A 25,094-nucleotide genomic window follows, 5' to 3' on the forward strand; every position below is an offset into this window, starting at 1 on the left:
CGCAAATTTTATTTTTTTGCGAAAAGTATTCCTTGCAATGGACATTTTGAAAATAAGATCTTATGCGATCACAAACATTAAGGACAAATTAAGGGATTTTTTTAAGCCTAAGTCTAATCGTTTAGATGCAATCAAACTATTTCATTATAATGGGACAACTAAGAGAAATCGTGTTGTACTCTCATTTTTATAAAAAGTTCGTTTTGTAAAGTTTATTATCTGTAAAGTGCTCATAATATATTTCGGGTAACTTACACAAAAACGGGTAAAAACAACATATCTAGTCTTACGAATGTTTTCTTCCTTAAATAATATCAACTGATGAAAACTTTGAATCGGAGCACTAAGAATTAAATTATTGTGAATTATGAATATGAATTTAAGAAACATTGTTTTAAGTACATATAACTATTTTTTTTAACACATTTTTTTCAAAAAATTCCATATTTTTATAAGTAAGTACATAATATGCGAGGAAAAACACTTATGAAGTATTATTTTTCCAGGAAAACTAATATATTTCCTAGACATGCGGAAAAATTCAGGCAGTTAAAATGTAAATCTACCATAAAATCTATAGAGGCCTCATTAAATCAGAAAAGTATGAAAATACTTCAATAAGCAGTTAGTGTTCTTCATTATTTATACAAATTATTCATAAACGAATTTGTTCGCAATAATTTTCAGTAAAACTGTTTTAAGTAGATAAAATCATCATCAACTTCAATGCGTTTTGTCAATGCCACGGAGAACCGAAATGGCATTAAGTCCAAGACACGCTTGTTGGATCACCCACACTTCTTCAGACTGGTTTTAATTTCTTTAGTGAAATCCCATTGTAATTCTGCGGCGTACTTAAGAGGAAAAAATTATTCAATACCGATAACTAGCTGTCGGGGCGAATAAATGATAATTATTGGTCTAGTTTATTTATAGCATTTTAATTTAAATAAATTCTAAATGTTCTCCTTAAGCAGTTCTTGTTAATTTTTAAGTATAGGCTATTACAACGCGGTTATAATGCAGAATATACAGGAAAAATATTGGCGTAAGTAGATCAGTAGATCGATTATTGCTCACTACAGGGGTTAACATATATTTTTTTATTATCTAGACGTATTCCGGTCTTTTCTGTGTGGTTGTCAACCCTTACAAAAAGTTACCAATTTACACAGAGAAGATAATGGAGAGATACAAAGGCATAAAACGGCACGAAGTCCCGCCACATGTCTTTGCCATTACGGACACTGCCTACCGATCCATGTTACAAGGTAAGATATTTATCAATTATTTAATTTCATTTCCACTGTTTTTATTTTATTTTTGTAATTTATTCTGAAATTAAGTCCCGCTTTACCTGAAGAGAATCCCTGGTTTAAATAGTCCTTGTTGAAATATGTATGTGAATTAAATTACTATACAGGGTGAGCCCCCATAACCCCTTAACGGAATGGCGCCAATTTTAGCAATAGTAGGCAGGTGAAAAATCTTCAAAATTCCAATTTTTTAAAATTCAATAATTAATTTTTACTGCTTGCTGATGATCAGTTGGAAATCGGCCTGCTTTTTTGATGTCTGAATCTGTTTCTTCCCTGTCTAGCTAATATGATGGTAGATAAAGCTAAGTAGAATGTCGTGTAAAATTGAGTGTAATGTTCGGGAAATGTTCTTCTAGAACGAGAAGATCAATCAATCCTGTGTACTGGCGAATCAGGTGCAGGAAAGACTGAGAATACGAAGAAAGTCATCCAGTATTTGGCCTATGTGGCTGCTTCCAAATCGCCTAAGGGATCGGGTGCGGTATGTAATTTACATAAATATATTGTTTTTGCTCTTGATAATTGCTCAGGAATATTCAAAATACAGTTTTCTTGTACATACTTTTGTTCACTTTATTCGACATGTTTTAAAACCCAATTTTAGTAAATATTTGCTTTCATTGCATATCTATAGATCAATAGATCAGTCAGATAAATATGACAAGATAAATTTTGCAGTACAAGTATGATATTACTATATTGACCGAATGACTTAAGTTCTTGGAATAGCTGAATTCCTAGGAAGCTGAATATTCACGACTTCTATTATTCACATTGAGCACCCCTAAAAATGCTACAATTTGTATTCTACACTCTTAAAGGTGTTTTATGGGAGTTATTTCTTTTATTTACTATGTGGGCTTGAATTCTAATGTTGATTTTTCTTCTTATTTTCATGGTGATTTTCTTCGCACATGCAGCAAAAAGACCTTATCGTAAGTAGTTTACACCACTTTTACCAGCTAGTTTTTTTTTATGTAAATAAGTAGTTTAAGTTCTATATAGGTAGATTTTCTCCTTTGGTGCACTCACTTCCAATCTAGTTACTATACATTTTTTTAAGTACTGTGAGCAACTTTTTTGTCAATATAATTCATCATTTGCATTACTTGAATTAATGATGTGGTGGACTTATATGCCCAGATCTAACAAATGGCAAGAGCCTATTAAGTATCACCCACGTAGCGTTTAAGAATCAAGGTTCTAAATGATTAAACGACTATAAAGGAGATACGAAGGTTTCATTCGTTATGCATTAAATGTTCAAAAACTATAGAATTTAATTATATGCTTCAAGTGTAAATAGACTAGATTTTTGGATTAATTTATGTAGTCGCAATGCTTGTTCTTACCATTAAGGTAGTTTTCCTTATTTTACATGCGACCGTAATCAGCCCAGTCCATCTAGAGAATTTTCGGTATGTAATGGCAGTGAGCAGAATTTAATTGCCAGTGTTGTTGCACTAATAATGGCTTACCGAGTTTTTTCGTCATAAACTTAAAAAAATAAACGAAGTTTTGTGTTTAGCATTATAACTTGCTTCTTCTAATTAGCAACACTACTCTAGCTGGTACCATTTGTATTGAAATATCGGTGTGTGTAAAAAACTGAAAATTTAACGGATTGTTTCTTTGGCTGATTTCTACTAAGCAATGCTCGCTTTCTGTGTAAATTTGTCATGAATATTAACTTCCAATATGTGTATAGGGCGGTCTGGAACATCAACTTTTGCAAGCCAATCCGATACTGGAAGCATTTGGAAACGCTAAAACCATCAAAAACGACAATTCATCAAGATTCGTAAGTAACTACTTTAGCTAAATAAAAACGCGATTGAATGTGGGTCGTTCTAAAAATAAAACGGACATCTATTGGGACAACACTATTTAGCACAGATGTATATACATTATAGTTTTCTTCTGGGAAAGAATCATCCACAAACTTGGGTTTGTCAAATTAATCAAATATTTTAAGCATATTTTCGCTCCTAGATTATCGTTTTAAAACGTATTTCTGAACTTTAAGCTTTTAAAGTTTTAAAGCGTTTTAAAATCTATAATGAATCCCTTTAGGGAACACACATGTATGAAATATTGTCATTATTTTAACTATCTGTATGCAAACATCTAATTTTTCCACTAGTTGTCCACCTACTTGAAAATGTATAATACTCAATGATGCAATAATTGAATCCTAGAATTTAGAATATGTATTACTTTCCAGGGTAAATTTATACGAATCAACTTTGATGCTTCTGGATACATCGCTGGTGCCAATATCGAAACTTATCTATTAGAAAAATCACGTGCCATAAGACAAGCTAAGTCTGAAAGAACATTCCATATATTTTATCAACTTTTGGCTGGAGCTTCAGCTGAACAGAAAAGTACGTAAGGTTTTGTGTATTTTTTAAGTTTGAAGTTGGCCTACATCAGCCAGAGCTTAGAATTAAGTGATGAAACAGGCAGCAAAACGACACAACAATAATAGTACATACAGAGTGTAAACTGTAAAGCAGGACAACATTTACAAGTTGATGCCTATGTCCATTCGACAAGAAAATCAATAATATATCAATCATTCAATTTAACCATTAAAAGTTGCCCTTAAATTAAATCTGAAGATCTATTTTCAGGAAATATTTCAGTCGTGTAATTGACCTTTATTGTTCACAGAGGAATTTATTCTTGAAGACTCAAGATCGTACAGTTTCCTACGGGATGACAATCATATTGTACCCGGAGTGGACGATGCCACTGAATTCCAAGCCACCGTGAAAAGTATGAATATAATGGGAATGACTTCAGAAGACTTCAGTGCCATTTTTCGAGTCGTGTCAGCGGTAATGCTTTTTGGTAAAATGCAGTTTAAACAAGATCGTAATTCCGACCAAGCAACTTTGCCAGATAACACTGTTGCTCAGAAAATCGCCCATCTCTTGGGCCTCTCTGTTACTGATATGACGCGAGCCTTTTTGAAGCCTCGCATTAAAGTGGGCCGCGACTTCGTCACCAAGAGCCAGACTAAGGAACAAGTCGAGTTCGCTGTGGAAGCTGTTTCTAAGGCATGCTATGAGAGAATGTTCAAATGGCTGGTAAATCGTATTAATCGATCGCTAGGTAGAACTAAGCGCCAAGGAGCCAGTTTTATTGGAATTCTCGACATTGCTGGATTTGAAATTTTCGACCTTAACTCCTTTGAGCAGTTGTGCATTAATTACACGAACGAAAAACTACAGCAGCTGTTCAACCATACTATGTTTATTCTGGAACAGGAAGAATACCAGCGAGAGGGCATTGAATGGAAGTTTATCGATTTCGGGTTAGACTTGCAACCAACAATTGATTTAATTGATAAACCGATGGGAATCATGGCCCTGTTGGATGAAGAGTGTCTCTTCCCTAAAGCTACAGACAAAACGTTTGTAGATAAGCTCGTAAGCGCTCATTCGGTGCATCCCAAGTTCAAGAAAAGCGACTTCCGTGGAGTGGCTGACTTTTCAATCATTCATTATGCTGGCAAAGTAGATTACTGCGCAAATCAATGGCTGATGAAGAACATGGATCCGCAAAATGAAAACGTAGTATCTTTGCTGCAAGCTTCGCAAGATCCATTTGTGATGCATATTTGGAAGGATGCCGAAACACTTGGAAGAGCCAAAGGCATGTTCCGAACAGTTTCCTATCTATATAAAGAACAGCTGGCTAACCTGATGGTGACTCTTCGCAACACCAATCCAAATTTCGTTCGTTGCATAATTCCTAATCACGAAAAGCGAGCTGGCAAAATTGATGCACCTTTAGTACTAGATCAACTGAGATGTAACGGTGTTTTGGAAGGTATTCGTATTTGCAGGCAAGGCTTTCCAAATAGAATACCATTCCAAGAGTTTAGACAACGTTACGAGCTTCTCACCCCTAACGTCATTAATAAAGGGTTCATGGATGGCAAGAAGGCTTGCGAAACGATGATCAAAAGCTTGGAACTGGAGTCCAACTTGTACCGTATTGGCCAAAGCAAAATATTCTTCCGTGCTGGCGTCTTGGCTCATTTGGAGGAAGAGCGAGACTACAAGATAACCGATTTAATAGTGAATTTTCAGGCATTTTGTCGAGGTTTTCTTTCAAGGCGCAACTATCAAAAGCGCGTTCAACAGCTCAATGCTATCCGAATTATTCAAAGAAATTGTTCAGCTTACTTAAAGTTGAGAAACTGGCAGTGGTGGCGGCTGTACACAAAAGTAAAGCCGTTGCTTGAAGTTACCAAGCAAGAAGAAAAGCTGATGCAAAAAGAAGATGAATTAAAGCAGGTGAAAGATAAACTGGAGCACCACCTTAAAGCGGCTGAGGAGTATGAAACGAAGTTCCAAAAAGCTCAGGAGGAAAAGGCTGTCTTGCAGGAGCAGCTGCAAGCTGAAGTAGAATTATGTGCGGAAGCAGAAGAAATGAGAGCTCGATTGACTGCAAGAAAACAGGAGTTGGAAGAAATTTTGCACGATCTTGAGGCCAGAATAGAAGAAGAGGAAGAAAGAACTAACACCCTCACTGTAGAAAAAAAGAAATTACAAATCACCATCTCTGACCTGGAGGAGCAACTAGAAGAGGAAGAAGGTGCTAGACAAAAACTACAACTGGAGAAGGTTCAGTGCGATGGAAAAATAAAAAAACTAGAAGAAGATTTAGCTCTGTCAGATGACACCAACCAGAAGCTACTAAAAGAAAAAAAGATTCTTGAAGAGCGCAGCAATGATTTAAGTCAAGCTCTCGCTGAAGAGGAGGAAAAAGCTAAACACTTGTCCAAGCTGAAGACTAAGCATGAAACAACAATTGCCGAACTGGAAGAACGCCTTCTTAAGGACCATCAACACAGGCAAGAATCCGATAGAACAAAGAGGAAAGTAGAAACGGAAGTCAACGATTTGAAAGAACAAGTGCAGGAAAGGCGCATGCAAATCGAAGAATTGCAGTTGCAGCTGGGAAAACGCGAGGAGGAACTTGCTCAAGCAATGGTCAAAGTCGACGAAGAAGGAGCTCAGAAAGCGCAGGCTCAAAAAGCTTTACGGGAACTGGAAAGCCAGCTTACAGAACTCCAAGAAGATTTAGAGGCGGAAAAGGCTGCCCGAACAAAAGCTGAAAAAATGAAGCGAGACCTCAACGAGGAGCTGGAGGCTCTTAAGAACGAGCTTTTAGATTCTCTAGATACCACAGCAGCGCAACAGGAACTACGCTCGAAACGTGAGCAAGAGTTGGCTACTTTTAAGAAGAGCTTGGAAGAAGAAACTGCTCTTCATGAGGCTACACAGGCTGACATGAGACACAAGCACACTCAAGAGCTGACCGGGCTGAATGAGCAAATGGAAAACATCAAGAAGCAAAGGGCTGCCTTGGAAAAAGCGAAACAGACTTTAGAAGCTGAGAACGCCGACTTAACTAGCGAGCTGAGAAATGTAGGAGCTAGTCGCCAAGAAGGTAAGTCTTCTAGATTTTGTGATTTCCTGCAGTTTTCTAATTCATTTCTTCTTTTAGGTGAGAGAAGACGAAAGCAAGCCGAAAGTCAGCTAGCTGAAATCACGGCAAAACTAGCGGACGTAGACCGATCACGTGTTGAACTGCAAGAGAAAACCATCAAGTTGCAACAAGAGGTTGAAAACGCCATGTCACAATTGGAACAAGCAGAGCTAAAGTATGTTTTTTGAACATTTACTGCCAGAAGACGGTGTAAACGATTATTTAATGTTTTTAGAGCATCTGCAGCAGTTAAAAATCAAGTTACTATTGAGTCGCAGTTTGCCGAAGCTCAAGCGGCACTTGAAGAAGAAACTAGGCAAAAGCTGGCGCTTAGCTCCAAATTGAGACAATTGGAATCAGACAAGGAGGCCCTTCAAGAGCAAATCGAGGAAGAAGAAGAGTCCAAGAAAAATTTGGAAAAGCAACTTGCCATTATATCGGTTCAGCTTGTTGAAGCAAAAAAGAAAGCCGAAGATGAAGCTGAACAAGCTGCTATTTTAGAGGAAAGCAAGAAGAAGCTTGCCAAAGATCTGGAATTTTTGCAGAGGTTGTAACCGCGTTTGTTTGATGTGGTTTTAATCTTAATTTGTTATTTAATGTTTCAGACAAGTTGAAGAATTAACAGCGGCGAACGACAAGTTGGAAAAAAGCAAGAAGAAAATTGCTGCTGAACTTGAAGATGCCAATATTGATTTAGAAACCCAAAGACAGAAAGTTACCGAGTTAGAGAAAAAGCAAAAGAATTTCGACAAAATTTTAGCCGAGGAAAAAGCAGTAAGCGAACAACTCGCCATGGAAAAGGATACTGTTGAGAAAGAAGCAAGAGACAAGGAAACTTTGGTTCTCTCTCTTAAGCGAGAGCTGGACGATTCTAATGTTAAAATTGACGACTTAGAGAGGACTCGAAGGCAATTGCAAGGCGAGCTCGACGAGCTAGTCAACAACCAAGGCACCGCTGATAAAAACGTCCATGAATTGGAAAAGGTTAGTTACTTTGATAAGACTTTTTCAAACATTTTTTAATTTTTTTAAATTGCTTCTAGGCCAAGAGATCTCTAGAATCGCAATTGGCAGAATTGAAAGCTCAAAATGAAGAACTAGAGGATGAGCTGCAACTGACGGAAGACGCCAAACTTCGACTGGAAGTTAATATGCAAGCATTAAGAACCCAATTCGAAAGGGACATTCAAGCCAAGGAAGAACAGGCTGAAGAGAAAAGACGAGGAATCCTCAAACAACTGAGAGACCTTGAAGCTGAGCTTGACGAAGAAAGAAAACAAAGAGCCGCAGCTGTTAGTGCCAGGAAGAAGTTGGAAGGTTAATGCGACTATTTAAAGAGGAAAATAATTTTTTAAGTTTCGTTTTTCTTTGCAGGTGACATTAAGGAGCTTGAAAGTCAAATCGAGCTCCAATTCAAGCTGAAAGACGATGCTTTGAAGCAACTGAAAAAGTCGCAACAACAGTGCAAAGAAGCCATCCGAGACGCGGAAGAAGCCAGAGCCGCCAGAGATGAATTGGCAGCCACTAGTAAGGAGGCTGAACGGAAGGTGAAAACTTTGGAAGCTGAAGTCTTGCAACTAACAGAAGATTTGTCCAGTTCAGAGCGAGCCAGAAGGGCAGCTGAAGCCGAACGCGACGAGCTATTAGAAGAAATTAACTCCAGCACCAACAAAGGTAAGAATCTAGGGTAAAGACTATATGATTAAAATTGTAATTAATGTTTTTTTAAGGGTCTCTTCTTATTGATGAAAAACGTCGTCTTGAGGCACGAATCGCCAGTTTGGAGGAAGAGCTTGAAGAGGAACAAAGTACCAATGAAATGCTTCAAGATCGCACAAGAAAGGTAATTTGCTTCAACGTGATTAAAAAATATTGAACATTCTCGAACTTATTAATATTACGTTTCAGGCTCAGCTGAACATTGATCAGCTTACTACCGATTTATCAAGCGAACGATCCACAAACCAGAAAATCGAATCGCAACGACTACTATTGGAGAGGCAAAATAAGGAATTAAAGGCTAAGTTGACTGAATTAGAAACCGCTCAACGAACCAAGACCAAGGCCACAATCGCAACTTTGGAGAGCAAGATCAGCAACCTTGAAGAACAACTAGAGGTAGTTTTACTGCGTTCTAACAAAGGTTAAAAATATCGAGTAATTGCTGCTTTCAGGTCGAAGCCAAGGAGCGACTTGCTCAGCAAAAGTCGAATCGTAAACTAGATAAGAGGATTAAAGAACTGGTAATGCAACTGGAAGATGAGCGTCGTCATGCAGATCAGTATAAGGAACAAGTAAGGAGTTCGGTGATAAATTTTGAAGTGAATACTGATCTGGCTTATTTTTGGTCTCCAGGTGGAGAAAGGCAACACTAGAGTGAAGGCACTCAAACGACAATTGGATGAAGCAGAAGAAGAAGTCACTAGGGAAAAGGCACAGAAACGTAAAGCACAGAGAGAATGCGAGGATATGATCGAATCTCATGAAAGCATGACTAGAGAGATCAATAATCTGAAAAGCAAACTCAGGTAAGACATTAAAAATAGTGTAAATATCGAAGTATCCAAAGTTCAACAGTTAATGAAGGCAATTTAACCCTATAAAATAATTCTCATATCAATGCAGTCCACATTGCAAGGATAATAAAGACATTTTCACTGTTTACAGCACTTTGAAATGATGATTCGACACGAATATGAAAACTGAAATTTTGGTATGTGGTTATAATCGTGTGAAGCTAAATAATTTCAGCAGTCGTGGCTTTGGCTTATTAACATTCAAGTTTGCTGCAATAAACGGGTATATATTTTCAATTATTAATTGTTTGTTTACTCTATATTCGAACATTTAATATTAATATTATTAGGAGACAAAATATATACCCAAACAGTGAAGCGCCTATTGAAATATCCGCTAACCGAATGCAATTAAATTTCTAAAAAAGCTACTGATTTAATGCATCAGCAATACAGAAAAATGCCAGTGAATACCGCTTTATTCACTTAATAGCATTTATATAATGGTATTTGTCACACATGTGTCTATATATGGAAAATCTTCATCAAGTAATCTCAGTTTAATCCTTTCATTACGTACCTATTTAGTTGAGATACGTAATATATATCATTTTTGTGCTCTTTTAAAGCATGAATCAAGTAGTCACTTCTGCATTTACAACAAATGAAAACCTCCAAAATAGCATTCCTGAAGCTATAAGAAAAATACGAGGTGCTTCTATAGAGATTCAGTAAGTTCGTTTTCTCAATAATGAATTGCATTTGTTTTGTTTTTGATCCATGTTTTGTACCGTTAATAACATGTTTTTTGCTTGATAATAACTGAAACAGTGTGTATTTCATACTGATTAGTGACGCTGACAATTTAAAGCAAGGCATCAAAACCGGTGTTTTAAGGACATTGAAATGCGTGGTGTGCTTTGTTCAGATCTATTCCATCTACGGGAAAAGCTTTATAGCTTGCAATGCAAAGGAAAATGTACGTTAAGAGATCTTGTTTCTAATTCACATTCTATTAGGAGAGGGACTGGCATGGGACTATCTTCGTCTCGTCTTAGTTCTACTAAGCGTGGGTCAATTCAAACTAGTGGAAATGGTTCCGGAGATGACTCCACAACACAAGACGAAGCAATGGATGGAGACGATGGACCTAATTAAGCATTTGAATATCCTCTACCGCTAATAACGCTTAAAGCCTAACCAGAAGGTCACACTAATTCTAGTTGTGCAACTATGATGTGTGAGAGCTTCTGGTAAATCGTAGAATTTAATACCAGCAGTTTTTCAACATGTTTTAAGCGTCGTACGTTTATACAGTTCCTTGGTTTAAACGCCGAAGTTCTCACTTATCATACATAACGGCATTTTTTAAATTAACTTTACAATGGTAAGATTAAACATTGCTTTTGTACATATGTTGTCTAGTACTTAGCCAGTGTTTTACAATTATTAACAATATTCTATTATTTATTTTGGTGCAAACATGTTCGGGTTTATTTGATTTTTTTCCGGTAAAACACATTTATATTGCCTTCTTTAAATTAATAGATGCTTTCTATTTTATTTAATTACATTATTTTGTTTATAGTTTATAGGAATTTATTTATATTCGACTATGCAATTCGTATTAATTCATTTATGGTAATATTTACTCTATTAAGACTGCAGACATGCCTTTTTGAAAATTTTGAAAAACTATTTTTAAATACACCATCTCAGTCTTAATATTAAAAGCGAAAGTATTGTTAAATAACGTAAGTCGCCACATATACATTCTATTATTGAGTAACAAACTCGAAAAAATTGTCAAACGAACTAACAATAATTAAGATTAGTGAGTAACTAAAGTAACATTTTGATACATATTTTGTAGAATATATTTTTTTGTAAAACTACTATGTTAGGTTACCATCGTCAGTTTCAGCAAATTTTGTATATTAAAACTTTTTATTGCTTTGTATATAAAGTATACGGGGTCAGGGCTCATTTAAATATTCAATTAACGAGTTCAATAAATATTGTTTAAAAGCTTCGTTTTGTTTTTCTATTTTGAATTAGTTTACTGCGTTTCTGGTAAAGTGATGTAGTCAAAATTGAAACAACATAATTCGGTTACTTAATATTGGTAGCATACATTAATAAAACTACCCCCGCAATGACTAAACAATATATACATTTGATAGGAGTTTGATAAAAATATACCATTATATACATACCATATACCATAGCCAGATGGTGTAATTAAATAAAGTAAAAGCTTTGCAAATAAAAATCAATTTTCTGCTTTCCACTGATTACTGATAAGCGCCATGGGAACAAAGCTAAATATTTTCCCGCTGATTCTTTGATAGTGAAAAGAGGGTCTGAATGTAGTTGGCATGTTAAAATAAAAGTAAAAATGGACCTCACTACATTGCGAACAGGTAAAAGTGTTCAAAACACCAGCTACGTTGGCGATTTAACAACAGAGTTTAGTCACGATATTCATGCGGTAAGTTTTCGAAAGGAAAAGTAGCAATAGTGCAATAAATATACAAAAAGAGGTTTTTTTAGTTCGACTACGAATCCCAGGATTTTCCGAACACAATCTGGTTTAACAAGGGCACTCATGATATTTTAATAAATGTAGCTATGTTTCTGCCTGTTTGCATTTTAGGATTAGCCGGTGATGTCTATACATAAAAAAATGAATTTTTATTTTAATTACTTTCTTGTAGGCAATTTTTGGGTGATTTATGTTTTGAAAAGCAACAAACACATTAGAACGCCGACTAATTTAATTGTGGGCAACATGGCAATTGCCGATATGTTATCAACCATAGTGTATCCATGCTTTATATTTGTTTACGACTACTTTCAGAATTACCAACTTGGTGCTGTTGGTTGTAAGGGCGAAGGCCCACTAGAATGTATGTACTTTATACTCAGCGACTCAGCTAAAAAGTATTCAATTTTGTCAAAGACGTTCCTATCACAAGTATATTTTGTTAAGTTAAGTAAAATTATAAAATACAAGCGCTTTGTGTCCGAGTGATTCTGAAATTCTTGTTGTAGGCACAATTTTATTAGCAAGTGTTATAAGCATGTCAGCAGTAACGTACGATAGGCTGACTGCGATAGTTTTGCCAAGTGAGACTAGAATCGACAAGATGAAATCTAAAATAGTTATTTGCTCCACGTGGATAATTGCGTTAATCTTGTCTGCTCCTTTGGCTATTTTCCGAGAATACAGGGTAAATTAATATAACTGAACACCTACGTGTTGAAATTGGTTAATTATTGGGCGTTTAGGCCGTTGTGAAAAATAGCGTCTTCAGACTGCACTTGTGCGTGCGAAATGTTAAAAAGAAATCACTTTCCACGATGGCCATAAAAGCCCGAAAATATCACCAGTTTCATGCAATGGCCCGAAATTATAAATCTACGCATTTTAGGAACGAAAATGGAAAAATTTTGATGAAAGATATTGCACAGAACAAGTAATAGTTACGAATATTTATTGGTATGTTATTATTACCGCTTTGGTGTGGCTGCCGTTAACGATACAGATCATCTGCTATACCACCATATTCTTTAAGGTAATTTATTGCAAACAAATCACGAATAAAAGTAAGTGTTCCTAAGTAAGTGTCGCAACGAAAAAATAAGGATTTCTTATAAAAATTGAAATTATTTTTTCTCTTTTCCATGTTTGACATCGTGCATTTGTGAATGAATAAATTTCACATCTTCTTTAAAGAAACCGTTTTTTTGAGAAAAATGGCTTTTAATGAACAAAAACAGATGTTTTGCCAACTTTTAAAAATGTCAGTGGATTTATTATTAGTAAAACCATCCATTTTACCTCACTTCGAATAGCTTTAAACAATTCCAAATTAACACTCAGCAGCATGGCAATTAATTAATTTGCCAATATAATCTTCACAGTTCTACGATAACTTGTTTTAAACGTTAGCAAACTGTGTTTTGTTCATAAAAAGCCATTTTCCCGAAAACTGTTAACTTTAGAATAGTGAACCCTTTCGTGCCAAATACTAGTTTGTTTCGGTGGGGTAAAAGTTGAAAAAGTAAAAGAAGAAAAACCCAAAAGATATATTAAAATCTTCATAATTTCCACCACTTTAACGCACGTCCAAAGAATTCGCGTAAAATGGGACAAAGTAGCTATTAATAGCGGTAAAGTGTGAGTAACAGTTCGGTTCTCTAATTCAAACGGTTTCTAACAAATGTAACCCCTGTATCCTGAAAACGAAAACACGGAGAGATAATTTCTCATGAGGAAAATATAGTTTTCGTTGCGTCACGACAGAAGTAAGAAGTTGAAATGAAAATTTTTATCATAATCTTGGAATTGATAGTTCTGTTTTCTATAAACAGCCTTTATATGAATGATTATTAAGTTGCAGATGTGAAACAATTCTTTAAAAATATTTTAATTTCACTTCTGATTCCCCGTATGGTGAGAAATGTACGGCAAAATTCACCACATTATTCGTCGATTTTTTTATTAAAATAAAAAATTTACAATTCTCCAAAACATGCTCCTGTTTTAGTTAAATAAATACGAGAAAATCATCGTGAAGTCATTCAATCATCATCATTTGGGATATAAGAAAAGCGCAGCCAAAATGATGTTCATTGTGATTGTGACTTTCATGATTTGCAGATTGCCTTTCACAGCTTTCATCATTTACCGACATCAAATGCTAAAATCAAGCAGTACAAAGACAGCAGACGTAGCAAACATTGTAAGTATTAAGTAGGCAAGTGCAGATTTCGAGAAGTGCTAACCTCAGGCACCCCCAGGACCAGTTTCGAGCCTATTAGCTCTCATCAGCTGGGTTCAGCCCGAAATTAGCGATCCCGAATATTTACCCCTGCACTTTATAATCCCAATATATTTACATCGGCGCGGAAACTAGTTGCTGTAGCCATCTATTGTTCTTGTCCGAGTGTCAGACTTACTAGAAGACACAACCATGTTCCAGATTGTTGAGTTCCAACATCGGAAAACCTTTGAACAATGAAAAGCTTTCGGCATCAGCAGAGCCGTCATGAGCTTTTGAAGTCGGCATGTGCAGACTTCGAGGTGCGCTGATCTCAGGCACCCCCAGAACCGGTTTCGAGTCTATTAGCCCTCATCAGCTGCGTTCGGCCTGAAATTTGCGATCCCGAAACCTCCATCCTCGGGTGTCGGAGGTTAGCGCACCTCAAAATCTGCACTTGCCTTCTTCAAAAGCTCATGACGGCTCTGCTGATGCCGAAAGCTTTTCGTTGTTCATTGTAAGTTTGTTTCAGTTAAACCTCAAACTTATATAGCTACTTTTTCCTGGGTACGTTCACAACTAAACGAAACTAAATTACATGAAGAAAAGTATATTTCAATCAAGTTTCACTTTGACTGCAATTAAAAACTTTGTCAGAAAAAGTAAATTTAGTGTTATAGTCCAGGATTGAAATTGAAAATACAACTTTCTTGGGTTTAACAGCACGCATTTTTCCTTGGTATTGTGCAAGCAATTGGTAAATGTCGCTATTTTGCATCATTTTCGACAAAGAAACGTTCGCTTATTCTTAGTTTGGCTCCATACCCTGAACAATCGTTATTGATATTAAAAGAAAGTGCGGCAAGAATACACAAAATATGCAAATTAAATTAAGCCTGAACATAATGAAAATACTAAATATTAAAACGCACCTCCGATCATTCCGATTAAATTTAAAGATGATATATATATTATGATACGATACCTCGTATATAAATTCTTCTGGTCACTAATTCTCACCGGTTCATAAAATATTGAGGCAATTCTTTTACTTAAAAACAATTTTTGATTAAAATTACTCATGAACATGAGACCATGTCATAGTTTGAAATTTGCCGTATCTCGAATACATTGGTGGACACTCTGTATATGGAAGAAATTTTGCGTTAAATCTTGTTTTGAGCAATCAATCAAATACAAGACAAACAAGGCAGCATCATCCTTTTGCCGTTTCTAGCAAATAAGAAAGAAACATGTACCTGATACAAAAAAATGGTATAAAATTTAATATATAATATTTAATTAAAAAGTACATCAACAATTGTGACCTACATATTGTATGTTACATGATCGAACACTTAACTGATTTCAAAAATAGAAAATCTCATTAAACAAATTAAAACTCGTACACTAGTTTATTACGGACAAACGCGTTAGAAAAGTCACTATAAAGGTAGCTCAATCAGCAGCAAACCACATTCGATACAGAAAAACAGTAACTAATTTGCAAACAGTGGTAGACAACAGAATAGAAATTAATTTTCACTGAGTTTGTACTTCAATAGAGTAGCTGGAAAAGTATAGAAAGTTATGTTAATCATAACAACTGGTTCACCACCTTCGAAAATATAAAGATATTTTCAATAAACCAAGTATCTTTACTACTAATAAAGCACACAAATACCTTATCATTTTAAAGTATATTATTATGGAAAGTAAATGTCCCATACTGTGCTGTGTGTATGGGCTTTTGAACCACATATCAGGATTTGACGGTAATAACGTTTCAAAATACCCTTTACGTACTTCGGATGAAGCCAATATATGCATATTTTCTTGACTATTGTCCGTCACTTCTAAACCATAAAAAATCTACTTACCTGCTAAATATGAACACCTTGGGAATTGCATAATTTTGAGTAAGACCATTTCCTGTCGGGTTCAATAAACAAACCATTGTGCACGATTTGGACTACTAATTGACGTGAATATGTTAGATTAGGGACTAATTTTGGGGTGATAAGGAAATACTGTGCTGAATTTTGCTGGCCAGTAGTCTCCACTATTAGTTCGAAAATGCGCCTTTCATTGTTTGCATCCATACCTGAAACAAAGCCAAGTTTTAGGTAAAACGAGTGCTTCAACGCCTTTCTGGTGGAAGACTAACATAATCTATTATTATTAGTGTCAATGAATCGACAAGTTCAAAACATACAAGTTGTACAAGTTTTGTATGCTGGATTATAATTTTTTTAAAGATTAGGAAACAAACCGCGGTACTGCTCTAGTTTATACACCCTTTGCATGCAAAGTAAAAATACGCTAATCTTATACAGGGATAATAGCTGTACTAACAACTTTTCTTATGGCCGTATGCACCGAGTGCCTCCTTAATCCAGATCACTTAAAGATGATTAAGAACGGATTGTAAAAAGCGCAAAGCTACCAACACTTTACATTTTCGCGTTTTGACTCTTAAACATAAAATTTACAATATAAACATTTATTTTTCTGCTTTCAAAACCTTTTTGTTGGGCTATTTCGCCTCAAGAGTTTTTTCATTTAAAACAGTCAACATTTCTTCACGTCTTTTAATATTCATTTTGATGAGAAATACCCAACAAACTGGTTTTGAAAACCTTAATCCGCTTTAATTATACAGAACATTTATTTCCCTGCTTCTGTGTTATATTTTCGCTTTGTTTTAGCGATTTTGTCTTGGACATATTTTGTATGTATTTAAGTTAGTTGTGATTCATTTTTTATTTTCGGTTAGTTTATGCTAGTTTTGATTAAAATTTAAAAAAGTGCCTTTTTGTAATATTTTTAATGCATTTATTTCCTACAAAACGGGAAATTTCAGAAACTGTTTAAAATTGCAAACTTCAATAAACGAAAACTGGTTGAAAACAGCATTTTCCCAAAAGATACCATTAAGAAAATTTGGTGGTAAAGGAATTTTCTATAAGGTTAGATAGCATATTTTTAACTTAAAAAGCGAAGGGCGCACAAACTAGAAAATCACCTAAACTAAAGGAAATCAATAATGTAGAGCCAAAAGTCATCATAAAAAAGCATCTTCATCGCAGACATTAATTTAATGTTGAAATTAAACTTTCCGTCTAAGAGCCCAATAAAGATTTAACAGGAAATATTTATTATAAGTTAAAACTAATTGGCCTTTTTTGACTACTTGTGGACATCTACATATTTTTCAGATAATACAATGCATTAAACATATTTTTAGATTAATGGTTTATATCATTCCTTATGGTTCAGTTCAAAATACTTGCTAATAGTGAATGCAGCAGTGAATCCATTGATATATTCAGTCACAAACATAACATTTCGAAATGCATTCAAAAAAACAAAGTAAGTATGGTACAGTCAGAACATATTATCCCAATTCAAAAGTTGCTTTCAGGTTGTGCCAATGCTTGTTTGCAGTTTCTAGGAAATCCGATATCAAGCCAACAAATCCAAAGCAAAAACGTATTCTAACGACTCACAGATGTGCAAAAAAAAGAGCCAATATTTTTCTTATTTTCAAAAAAGACGTTGCTAAATCGACCCAAGGTGACACCAGCACGAAAATAGTGGCGACAAATAATACAAAATTGTAATAAATATAAACATAAAATAGTTTGAAACGTGTTTTAATACACACGTGGGTGAAAATAGCGTACATTCTCCGTACCTCTGTATTGAGTGAATATTTCAACATTGAGTGTTAAATAAAAGGGATTTTGAACTCTGACGCTCTTATTCAGAAAGAGCATTTTGATATTAAAAGCCCTAAAAAAACCAAAAAATTTATGAATTCCTGATATTACAATACATGCAGCAACGCTATATACAATTACTTAAAACCAGTCTAATCTAATTGAGAAAAAAAAATACCTTGATTGATTTCATCCACACATCGAAAGGGCACCGGTGTTAGTTCCTGCAACGCTAACATAAATGCAGCCGTTGCAACCGCTCGTTCTCCCCCACTTTGAACTACAGCATTTAATTCTTGAAGTAGTTCCCCATTTCTATAAGTTACCTGAACCAAAAACAATCAGAGTTAACGACTTTTATTCTTTCACCTTAAATAAACTTTCAGATTATTTGGTAATAATCACTGAAGCTGGTTGAAATATTCCCCAGCCAGGAAAAACCATGAATCGAATTATTTTTTCCTTCCAATTTAACAGAACATTACACTGAGAAGTTTGTTACACAACAACAGGGCATTTTTATGAAAGACAATATAAAGCTACCTTAATGGAAATTCCATAATCCTCATAGTTTTTTTCATCATCACCTTGACATATTCCCACTTCGCCTGCACAACCCATCCTTTCGAATGCACTACCGAACTTCAGATTGATTTCAGCTATTAAATCATTCAATGGAGTTAACCATGCCTAAAATAAATACCTTATATAACATTTTCAGTTCTCAGTTTTATTTTGGATTTAAAGTAATCCCCATTTTGAGTTGGATTTTTTCAAAAATCTGATGTTTTGATTGTAATTCGCTCTTCTACCTCATGCAGTCGTTCCATTTTTGAGCTAACTTTGTTGATATCTGAATTTATAGTATCGATATTCTGTCCAAGTTTCTCTATCCGGTTTTTCCGATCTTCATATTCTTTAATTTCGGTATCGTCTGCTGTATTGAGACAAGCGATTCTAGAATTGATATTTTCCTTCTCGGCGCTTAGTTGTTCAATATTATCTGTAACATTCGCAGAAAAAATACATCTTACATGAATAGAAATAGCTTTGTTTAAAAAAAAATTAAGAAAATAAGAGTAAAATATATGGTGGTCCTGAGATCCGTTTTGAACCTTTTTCGTTACTCGTTACACTAAAATCGAGATAACCAAATAACTAGTTAGAGGGTTGTAATCAAGCAAATGTTCACTTTGTCCAAGCGTGTACCATGGAACGATTTTAAATTACAACTCCGAAAATCATACCTCCTAGTGATTTAGCCCTTTGGCGGAATTTGTCAAATCCGTCATCAGCAGGAGTAAATCCATTAGACAAGCTTTTGGCTTTTTGCAGTTGAGCTTTGGCTGCTTGCATAGCAGCATTATACCTATCTACTACTAAATTAAGAGTTTCTCCTGCTTCTTCCATCAGCCTAGAAATTAGGCAAGAACACATTGACCACACTTATCAATTCACATAAGTATAAAAAATGAGACGCGCCAATCTAGTATGTGTCAACTTAATTCACCTTCTTAAATCAACGATTTGATTGTCGAAATATTCAACCTTTTGCCTGGACACTTCAACATTTACAGAGTTGATGGCATTTTGGGTCATTGAGAGTGCCAATTCTTTAAAGCAGCTATTAATACTATCTTGTAAAACTCCCATGGTCTGAATTAATTTTTTCATTTTATGTCTCGCCTCATTTCTTATTGCTTCTGGTTCCTTTTTGCTTTCGCTCATTTGCTTTAAACGCTCTTCCCCAGCAGCGATTTTATTTTTTAAAGTCTGAAACCAACATTGTTGTATACGGGTTGTCTGTTTTTGGAGCTCAACCATGGGGATCTCGCTAACCATACTAGATACATAGAGATTGGTTAGACTGGGACAAAGTTGCGCAGTCTAGGGCTTACTAAAATGTTCATTCAAATTTTTTTAAAAATCTGCTATTCCCGGAGATAACCGGAAAAAATCGAAATTTGGAAAAAAGTTTATATTTTTCCTTACCTTATTTGACGCGGAAATATAAAATTAATAATACTTCATCATTGCAACTTTTTCTCTTCTACAAGTAGGAAACATTTTCAATGAGCATTTTAGTAAGCTCTAGATGGCGCAACTTTGCCCCAATTTAATCGATCTCGTATCATATATCGATCCCTCTATATGGTTACCGAAATCATCATGGTGGAGCTCCAAAAACGGACACCCTGTATATGTTCTCAAAGCGGCTTCCTTACATCAGCCTGTTGAGTTTGGGTTCGAATCTCCTTTATTGCATCCTTGTGCAATTTTAATTCGTCGTCATTTTTTTCAATTTGAATGTCGTAATTGCTTAACTGACTTTCCAAGTACTCCAGTTCTCTTTTAGTTTTCTCATAAAGACCTTAAAAAATAATCTCAATCACAAAAATATCGAATTAAACTTTAGTCAATGTTCTCAAATAGAAAACCAGTTTTCAACTCATATAATTCACGAAAAATCGGTTTAAACAAAATAAATTTAATAACCGAAAATAAAATAACATAAAATCTACTTTTACTTTTGCTAGTGAATCATGCCGTTATATATGTAACCATACAGGTATAATACTGTATAGCTGACTTGATTTTATATTTAGTGTTAATTTATTTTGTGTAAAACCAACGTAAAACTTCTGATAAATGAGGATAATTTAAATTAATTCTGTACTTTCCGTACTATTGCAATTTACCTTTTATATTTTCTAAAGCAATGCTATCTAGGGATAAAGATAACCCTCCGTCACCTCTAATAAGATCTTGCCTAGTGCTTTTTTCGCGGGAATACTTGGAATAGTTTATGGAAAATCTGAAAAATTGCAAGTTAAAATAATGAATTAGGAAAAACAATGGTGAATTCCGTTTACCTGGAACGGTCACTAAAAAATACCGGCAATTGATCTGGCACGCTTCCATAACAGTCATTTGTGCTGCTATCTCCGATAGGAATGTTATGCAACTTATATGTTTGGCACAAATATCTCATAATCGGTTCAGGAGCAGTAAACAAGAAATTAACATAAGCACCAAATCCGAATTTTCTGAGATGCTCAATTGGAATCTTTGGTTTCTTGTAGTCTGTAGAGGCAGGTCCTATGGAATACAAATGTGCCATTATTTGCCATATTTACTTTTATTTGTGAGTTTTGATCTACAGTTGAGGTTTTATTTACAAGAGCGAACATATTTTACAAATGAAGAAATTAATATAATCGATAAGAGAGCGAGTTGAAAAAAATGAGTATAAGATTAAGAAGAAATCGTTTAAACACGCAATTAAATTTATTTGAGTTATTTTTCATAAAAAAAATGTTTTTATTGAATATGGATATAATCGAGTACTAACCTGAATGTAGAACGTTTACTGACAAACCTTGCTGTTTCCTGATGTAACCAATGAACAAGTTCATGTCATATTTATCCGTGCACGTAAACGCTAATCGATCTCTGAAAGGCACCAAGGATTCTACATATTTTGACTTGGACTTATCCAGCACGTTTAGTTCAAGCATTATTGGCTCAAAAATTTCACCTAAAAATAATAACATGATATAATAGTTCTTTTGCACAATGTAGTATGTATACATTATTTGAGTGTCTGCTTTCTCAACAATGTATCAATTAAATTATAATTATCTTATTCTTTTACCTTTAAACTTATCTTTATTTTCTCGTAGCCATAAAACTGCCGAGTAGGCATCTTTGTTTAATTTCCTTAACTGCAAATATTAAAATAAGTATTAAATTTAAGTATGTACTAAAACAAATCGAACTTACTTGCTCAAATCTAATTTGTTTAACGTTTTCAATTTTGCTTTGCTCGTATTGCAATGCTTTAATGCTTGCTTTCTTTGCTAGGCGGTCTTGTTCAATCAAATCTCTTTGGTCTTGCAACTGCCTTTTCCGATCAGTGCATCTTGTAATATGTTTGAAAATCTCTTGCGACTCATGTTCGTCTTGAAAAATAAACGTATATCCTGAGAGTTTTGAAATTTGAAACTGCGAAGTTAATTATACCTTGGTTCACTTTCTTTAAAAGGGTTCTATACACTTTTTTGCTGTCTTCTAATTTGACGGTTGCTTCCTGAATTTGTTTGTCCCATTGTTCGCACTCTGCTAATTTCGTATTCATTTCATCCTCAAAATGCCTTACTTTCGACATAAGAGCTTCCATTTTCTCAATAGTGGTATTGATAAGGCCTTCTTTATTTCTGTAATTTTTTATTGAATCTCACTGTAGATTATTTTCATTAATTACTATTTTAAGTACAATTATTTCAAGGGTAAACTATAATAATCATACTATAAATGAAAACAAACAAAATATAAAATTGAAAAAATGTGCAAAAATTTACATACATTCAAGCACTTTGAGCAACCTTAGTATGTAAAATAAAATTAAATGTTCTTACTTACCGAATATTTTGTGTTATTTTTGAGTTTTTTTGTTGGAAGTCGTTCAAAGATGCTCTATGGGCATGAATCTCTTTTTCCAAAGGTTTCATTTCTTGTCTAAAGCAAAATGTATCAGCAAACAGGTCAAATAGTCGAATGACTGAATGATTTACCTGTATTTGTCATATATTGCTTGTGCCGATTGTTTATCTTTCTTAATTTCAGTAAGTTTATCACGTTTGTCCTCATATTCAATCCAGGCGATTTGTCGATCAATATCAGCAATCATTTCTAAAATATGGGGTCAAAAAACAATTGCCACAAATAAATGCACGCCAAACCAATCGGATGTATTCGATCCCAACGTGTAATAACCAGGTTGTTCGTAGTTGTAAAATAAATAGCTTTCTATCATCTAAAGTGCCAAAAATTGTACTAACCTTTGTACTTTTTCATTTCATTGAAATTTTTAACTTTTCCTTCTAATCTGCAATTGGCATCGTGCGATTCTTGCAAATTTTGCGTGTGTTTATTAAGTTGTTCTAACAAAGATCTGTGCTTTGCTCTGGCTTCAATTAAAGATTGTTGCTTTTCCAACAAATCATCTCTACATAAAGCAATCTGAATTTTAAAAAAACGTTTCATAAGTAAGTACTCGAGTCCACCTACTTATCTAATGAATAATTCATTTACGAAGTAATTAGTGTTAGTTTTTAATTCTTCTTGGTTGCTATTATTGAAATATGTTGCGTTTTTTATAAAACGGTTCATTTTCTTAAGGATCTTTATGTTTATGATGTTGAGCAACCAAAAAACTTATACGCAATATTAAGACAAAATAATGTAAATTTGAAAATGTACTACTAGTACTTAAATACTGGTGTAAATTCAATCTTTCAATTACCTGGGTTTCTCTTAATAACTCCTTCTTGTTTAGTTTGGCAAAATCCGCGACGCGGTCTTGAGGCAAAAATTGGCATAAATTATCAACCTAAAATCAAACGATAAACACATAATGAAATCAACTAATCAATGAGTAAATCTGGACTTTCGTTTCACCTGTATATTAAAATATTTAATACAATCTTGAATATTGCCAAATGAGCAAACGTTTCCATCTAATTTCCATTGAGATTTATCATGAATGTCGAATTGTCTGGTAACTTTAATAAAGGAATTTTCTGTCGATCCTTGTAGTTGGATGTTAATCTCTGCCGTGTTACAATTGTGTTTTACATATTCTGATATCCTGAAGAACAAAATGGTTATTCGGTCGGTTTGCTGATGGTGTTCAAGGTAATAAATGTGATTATTTTTCCTTAAAATGAACACAAAGTGAAATAATAGCCAAAGTGCTATTAATACCTATACCCTTTGAATAAACATTAAACACCACATGTCGTAGACGGACACGAACACATCAAATGAAATCATCAGATCCAAAATCGGCTACAACGCGAACGTGTTAATAGACGGACAAATTTTCAAGTCGCTGCTGCATAAAGAGTTAAAGTTATGATTTTTTTTTACTTCTTTGCCGCCCTTGGGCCTATATGTAAGCAACCCTTTAAAAACGGGGCTTTGAGCCGATTGGACTAAAATGTGTATAGACGGAGAGGGTCAAGTATCCTTAGTAGACAAATAAACTGTTAAGTATCTGCTTCATGAAGATTTGAAGCCCTATTTTTTTTGGCTTGTTCGTTTTTCTTTTGGATTTCTAGTTTACATCTTTGCCGCTCTTGAGACTTTTTTAAAATCCTTGAAAAATCAGTCCTTAGCCTAGTTTTTTGAGGCATCAGAAATAATCTCCTTAAAACAGACAGAAAGTTCCAGTCTGCTTCAAGAGGTTTTGAAACCACTCATTTGATTGATTCCCTGCGGTCCTCATATTTCCCGCTCTTTGGTAAAACTTTTAAAATTTGTATTTTAGGTGTTTTCTTATTTATTATTAAAATAAAAGATTTATATTGGGTACCTCTTGAACAGGGATTTTAACAACCCGTAAAAATTCAGAATTTTGTCATATTGGACGAATTGTTAATATCTTTTTCACGCTCGAGTCATGGCTATTGCACGTGCTTGTGTTAAAACATTCTTCTGATATGTAAAATTAATCAGTGTACGTAAATACAATGAAAAGTTATTAGCATGATTTTCAGGTAACTCATAGGCGTTTTTGCACCAAATAAGTAATATGTGTCTATCAGTAGATATTTTTATCTAATCCATTTTATCTTTTCGAATCAAATAGTGTTCATTTTCCTACTTGCAATTAAATTAAAAAATGTTGAACTGTTGGACATGAAACTGTTGCACATATCTACTTATTATCAATATATTAAATACATACTTAGTACCTCTACCCACTGTTTTGGGCTGGCCCCCTAGGCCTAGAATAATAGCAGCAACGATCGTAGATTTTCCTGTTCCATTGGGGCCTATAATCATGTTCAAATTAGGCCCTGGAAACATTTCCATATAACTATAGGTTACAAAGTTTTTCACTTGGATTTTCCGTATAGACCCCGGATTAAACATGTTTCGGCCTTTTCCCCGAAAAAAGATTATATCTTATCTGACTCTAGCGCATACTGTGGTTCTTTAAACAAGTGCAACGCCAAATTAATACAAAACACAACTAACTGATAAAATTTTCAAACAACAACAAATACAGCGCCTGAACAAATCAAAACCTTATGGACATGTGACAAATGAAATTCATTTAGCTACGTTCCAAAATAGAACCCTTGTGTTCACTTCCACAATCGTGACAAATATGTTGTTATTTCTGTCGTTACATTGCGTAAAGCAAGATGCCTAAACGCGAACCTAAAATATTTAATTTTAATTACTAAATTAATT

At 34.6% G+C, this 25,094-nt stretch overlaps 3 protein-coding genes across 7 annotated transcripts in view; 2 read left to right on the forward strand and 1 right to left on the reverse strand.

The window, feature by feature from the left end:
- Nucleotides 1-11,375, forward strand: part of LOC109538954 (myosin heavy chain, non-muscle) — a 32,366-nt gene extending 20,991 nt beyond the window's left edge. The window contains exons 2-18 of one of the 3 annotated variants that reach the window (XM_019906405.2): nt 1,115-1,271; nt 1,676-1,800; nt 2,240-2,254; nt 3,028-3,120; nt 3,544-3,706; nt 3,996-6,788; nt 6,846-7,002; nt 7,063-7,374; nt 7,433-7,811; nt 7,871-8,144; nt 8,202-8,501; nt 8,558-8,670; nt 8,736-8,945; nt 9,002-9,121; nt 9,183-9,355; nt 9,495-9,540; nt 10,363-11,375. In XM_019906405.2, coding sequence (XP_019761964.1) covers nt 1,115-1,271; nt 1,676-1,800; nt 2,240-2,254; nt 3,028-3,120; nt 3,544-3,706; nt 3,996-6,788; nt 6,846-7,002; nt 7,063-7,374; nt 7,433-7,811; nt 7,871-8,144; nt 8,202-8,501; nt 8,558-8,670; nt 8,736-8,945; nt 9,002-9,121; nt 9,183-9,355; nt 9,495-9,507 — 5,397 coding nt within the window. In that variant the 3' untranslated portion in view covers nt 9,508-9,540; nt 10,363-11,375. Of the gene's footprint in view, nt 1-1,114; nt 1,272-1,675; nt 1,801-2,239; nt 2,255-3,027; nt 3,121-3,543; nt 3,707-3,995; nt 6,789-6,845; nt 7,003-7,062; nt 7,375-7,432; nt 7,812-7,870; nt 8,145-8,201; nt 8,502-8,557; nt 8,671-8,735; nt 8,946-9,001; nt 9,122-9,182; nt 9,356-9,494; nt 9,541-9,972; nt 10,075-10,362 lie in introns of all 3 variants that reach the window. The other 2 variants (XM_019906403.2, XM_019906404.2) reach the window with 2 other exon arrangements.
- Nucleotides 11,376-11,624: 249 nt separating this feature from the next.
- Nucleotides 11,625-17,754, forward strand: LOC109539009 (substance-K receptor). Of its 2 annotated transcripts, none has more exons than XM_019906519.2 (8): nt 11,625-11,834; nt 11,885-12,008; nt 12,061-12,252; nt 12,398-12,576; nt 12,778-12,921; nt 13,897-14,091; nt 17,357-17,481; nt 17,534-17,754. In XM_019906519.2, the coding sequence occupies exons 2-8, from the start codon at nt 11,975-11,977 to the stop codon at nt 17,730-17,732; spliced, it is 1,068 nt and encodes a 355-aa protein (XP_019762078.2). In that variant the 5' UTR covers nt 11,625-11,834; nt 11,885-11,974; the 3' UTR covers nt 17,733-17,754. The 2 variants fall into 2 exon arrangements, with proteins under 2 accessions (XP_019762078.2, XP_019762077.2); XM_019906518.2 differs by having other exon boundaries at nt 11,628-11,834; nt 11,897-12,008.
- LOC109539008 (structural maintenance of chromosomes protein 5) lies at nt 15,388-24,943 on the reverse strand. 2 transcript variants are annotated; one of them, XM_048664094.1, is made up of 20 exons: nt 24,583-24,943; nt 23,292-23,481; nt 23,137-23,223; nt 22,673-22,853; nt 22,406-22,523; nt 22,254-22,349; nt 21,855-22,048; nt 21,615-21,793; nt 21,487-21,556; nt 21,184-21,369; nt 20,705-20,930; nt 20,531-20,646; nt 20,057-20,202; nt 19,342-19,604; nt 19,079-19,245; nt 18,644-18,834; nt 18,375-18,521; nt 18,010-18,157; nt 15,990-16,213; nt 15,388-15,679 (listed from the first exon to the last, which is right to left on the reverse strand). In XM_048664094.1, exons 1-19 carry the CDS (start codon nt 24,768-24,770, stop codon nt 15,993-15,995), a joined length of 3,114 nt encoding a protein of 1,037 aa, XP_048520051.1. In that variant the 5' UTR covers nt 24,771-24,943; the 3' UTR covers nt 15,388-15,679; nt 15,990-15,992. The 2 variants fall into 2 exon arrangements, with proteins under 2 accessions (XP_048520051.1, XP_019762076.2); XM_019906517.2 differs by having other exon boundaries at nt 15,388-16,213.
- Between the last annotated feature and the right edge of the window lie 151 nt (nt 24,944-25,094).

This window comes from Dendroctonus ponderosae, unplaced genomic scaffold, assembly GCF_020466585.1.
Source record: "Dendroctonus ponderosae isolate FM_Combo_2020 unplaced genomic scaffold, Dpon_F_20191213v2 Dpon_F_20191213_2, whole genome shotgun sequence".
Classification (NCBI taxonomy): Eukaryota; Metazoa; Arthropoda; class Insecta; order Coleoptera; family Curculionidae; genus Dendroctonus; species Dendroctonus ponderosae.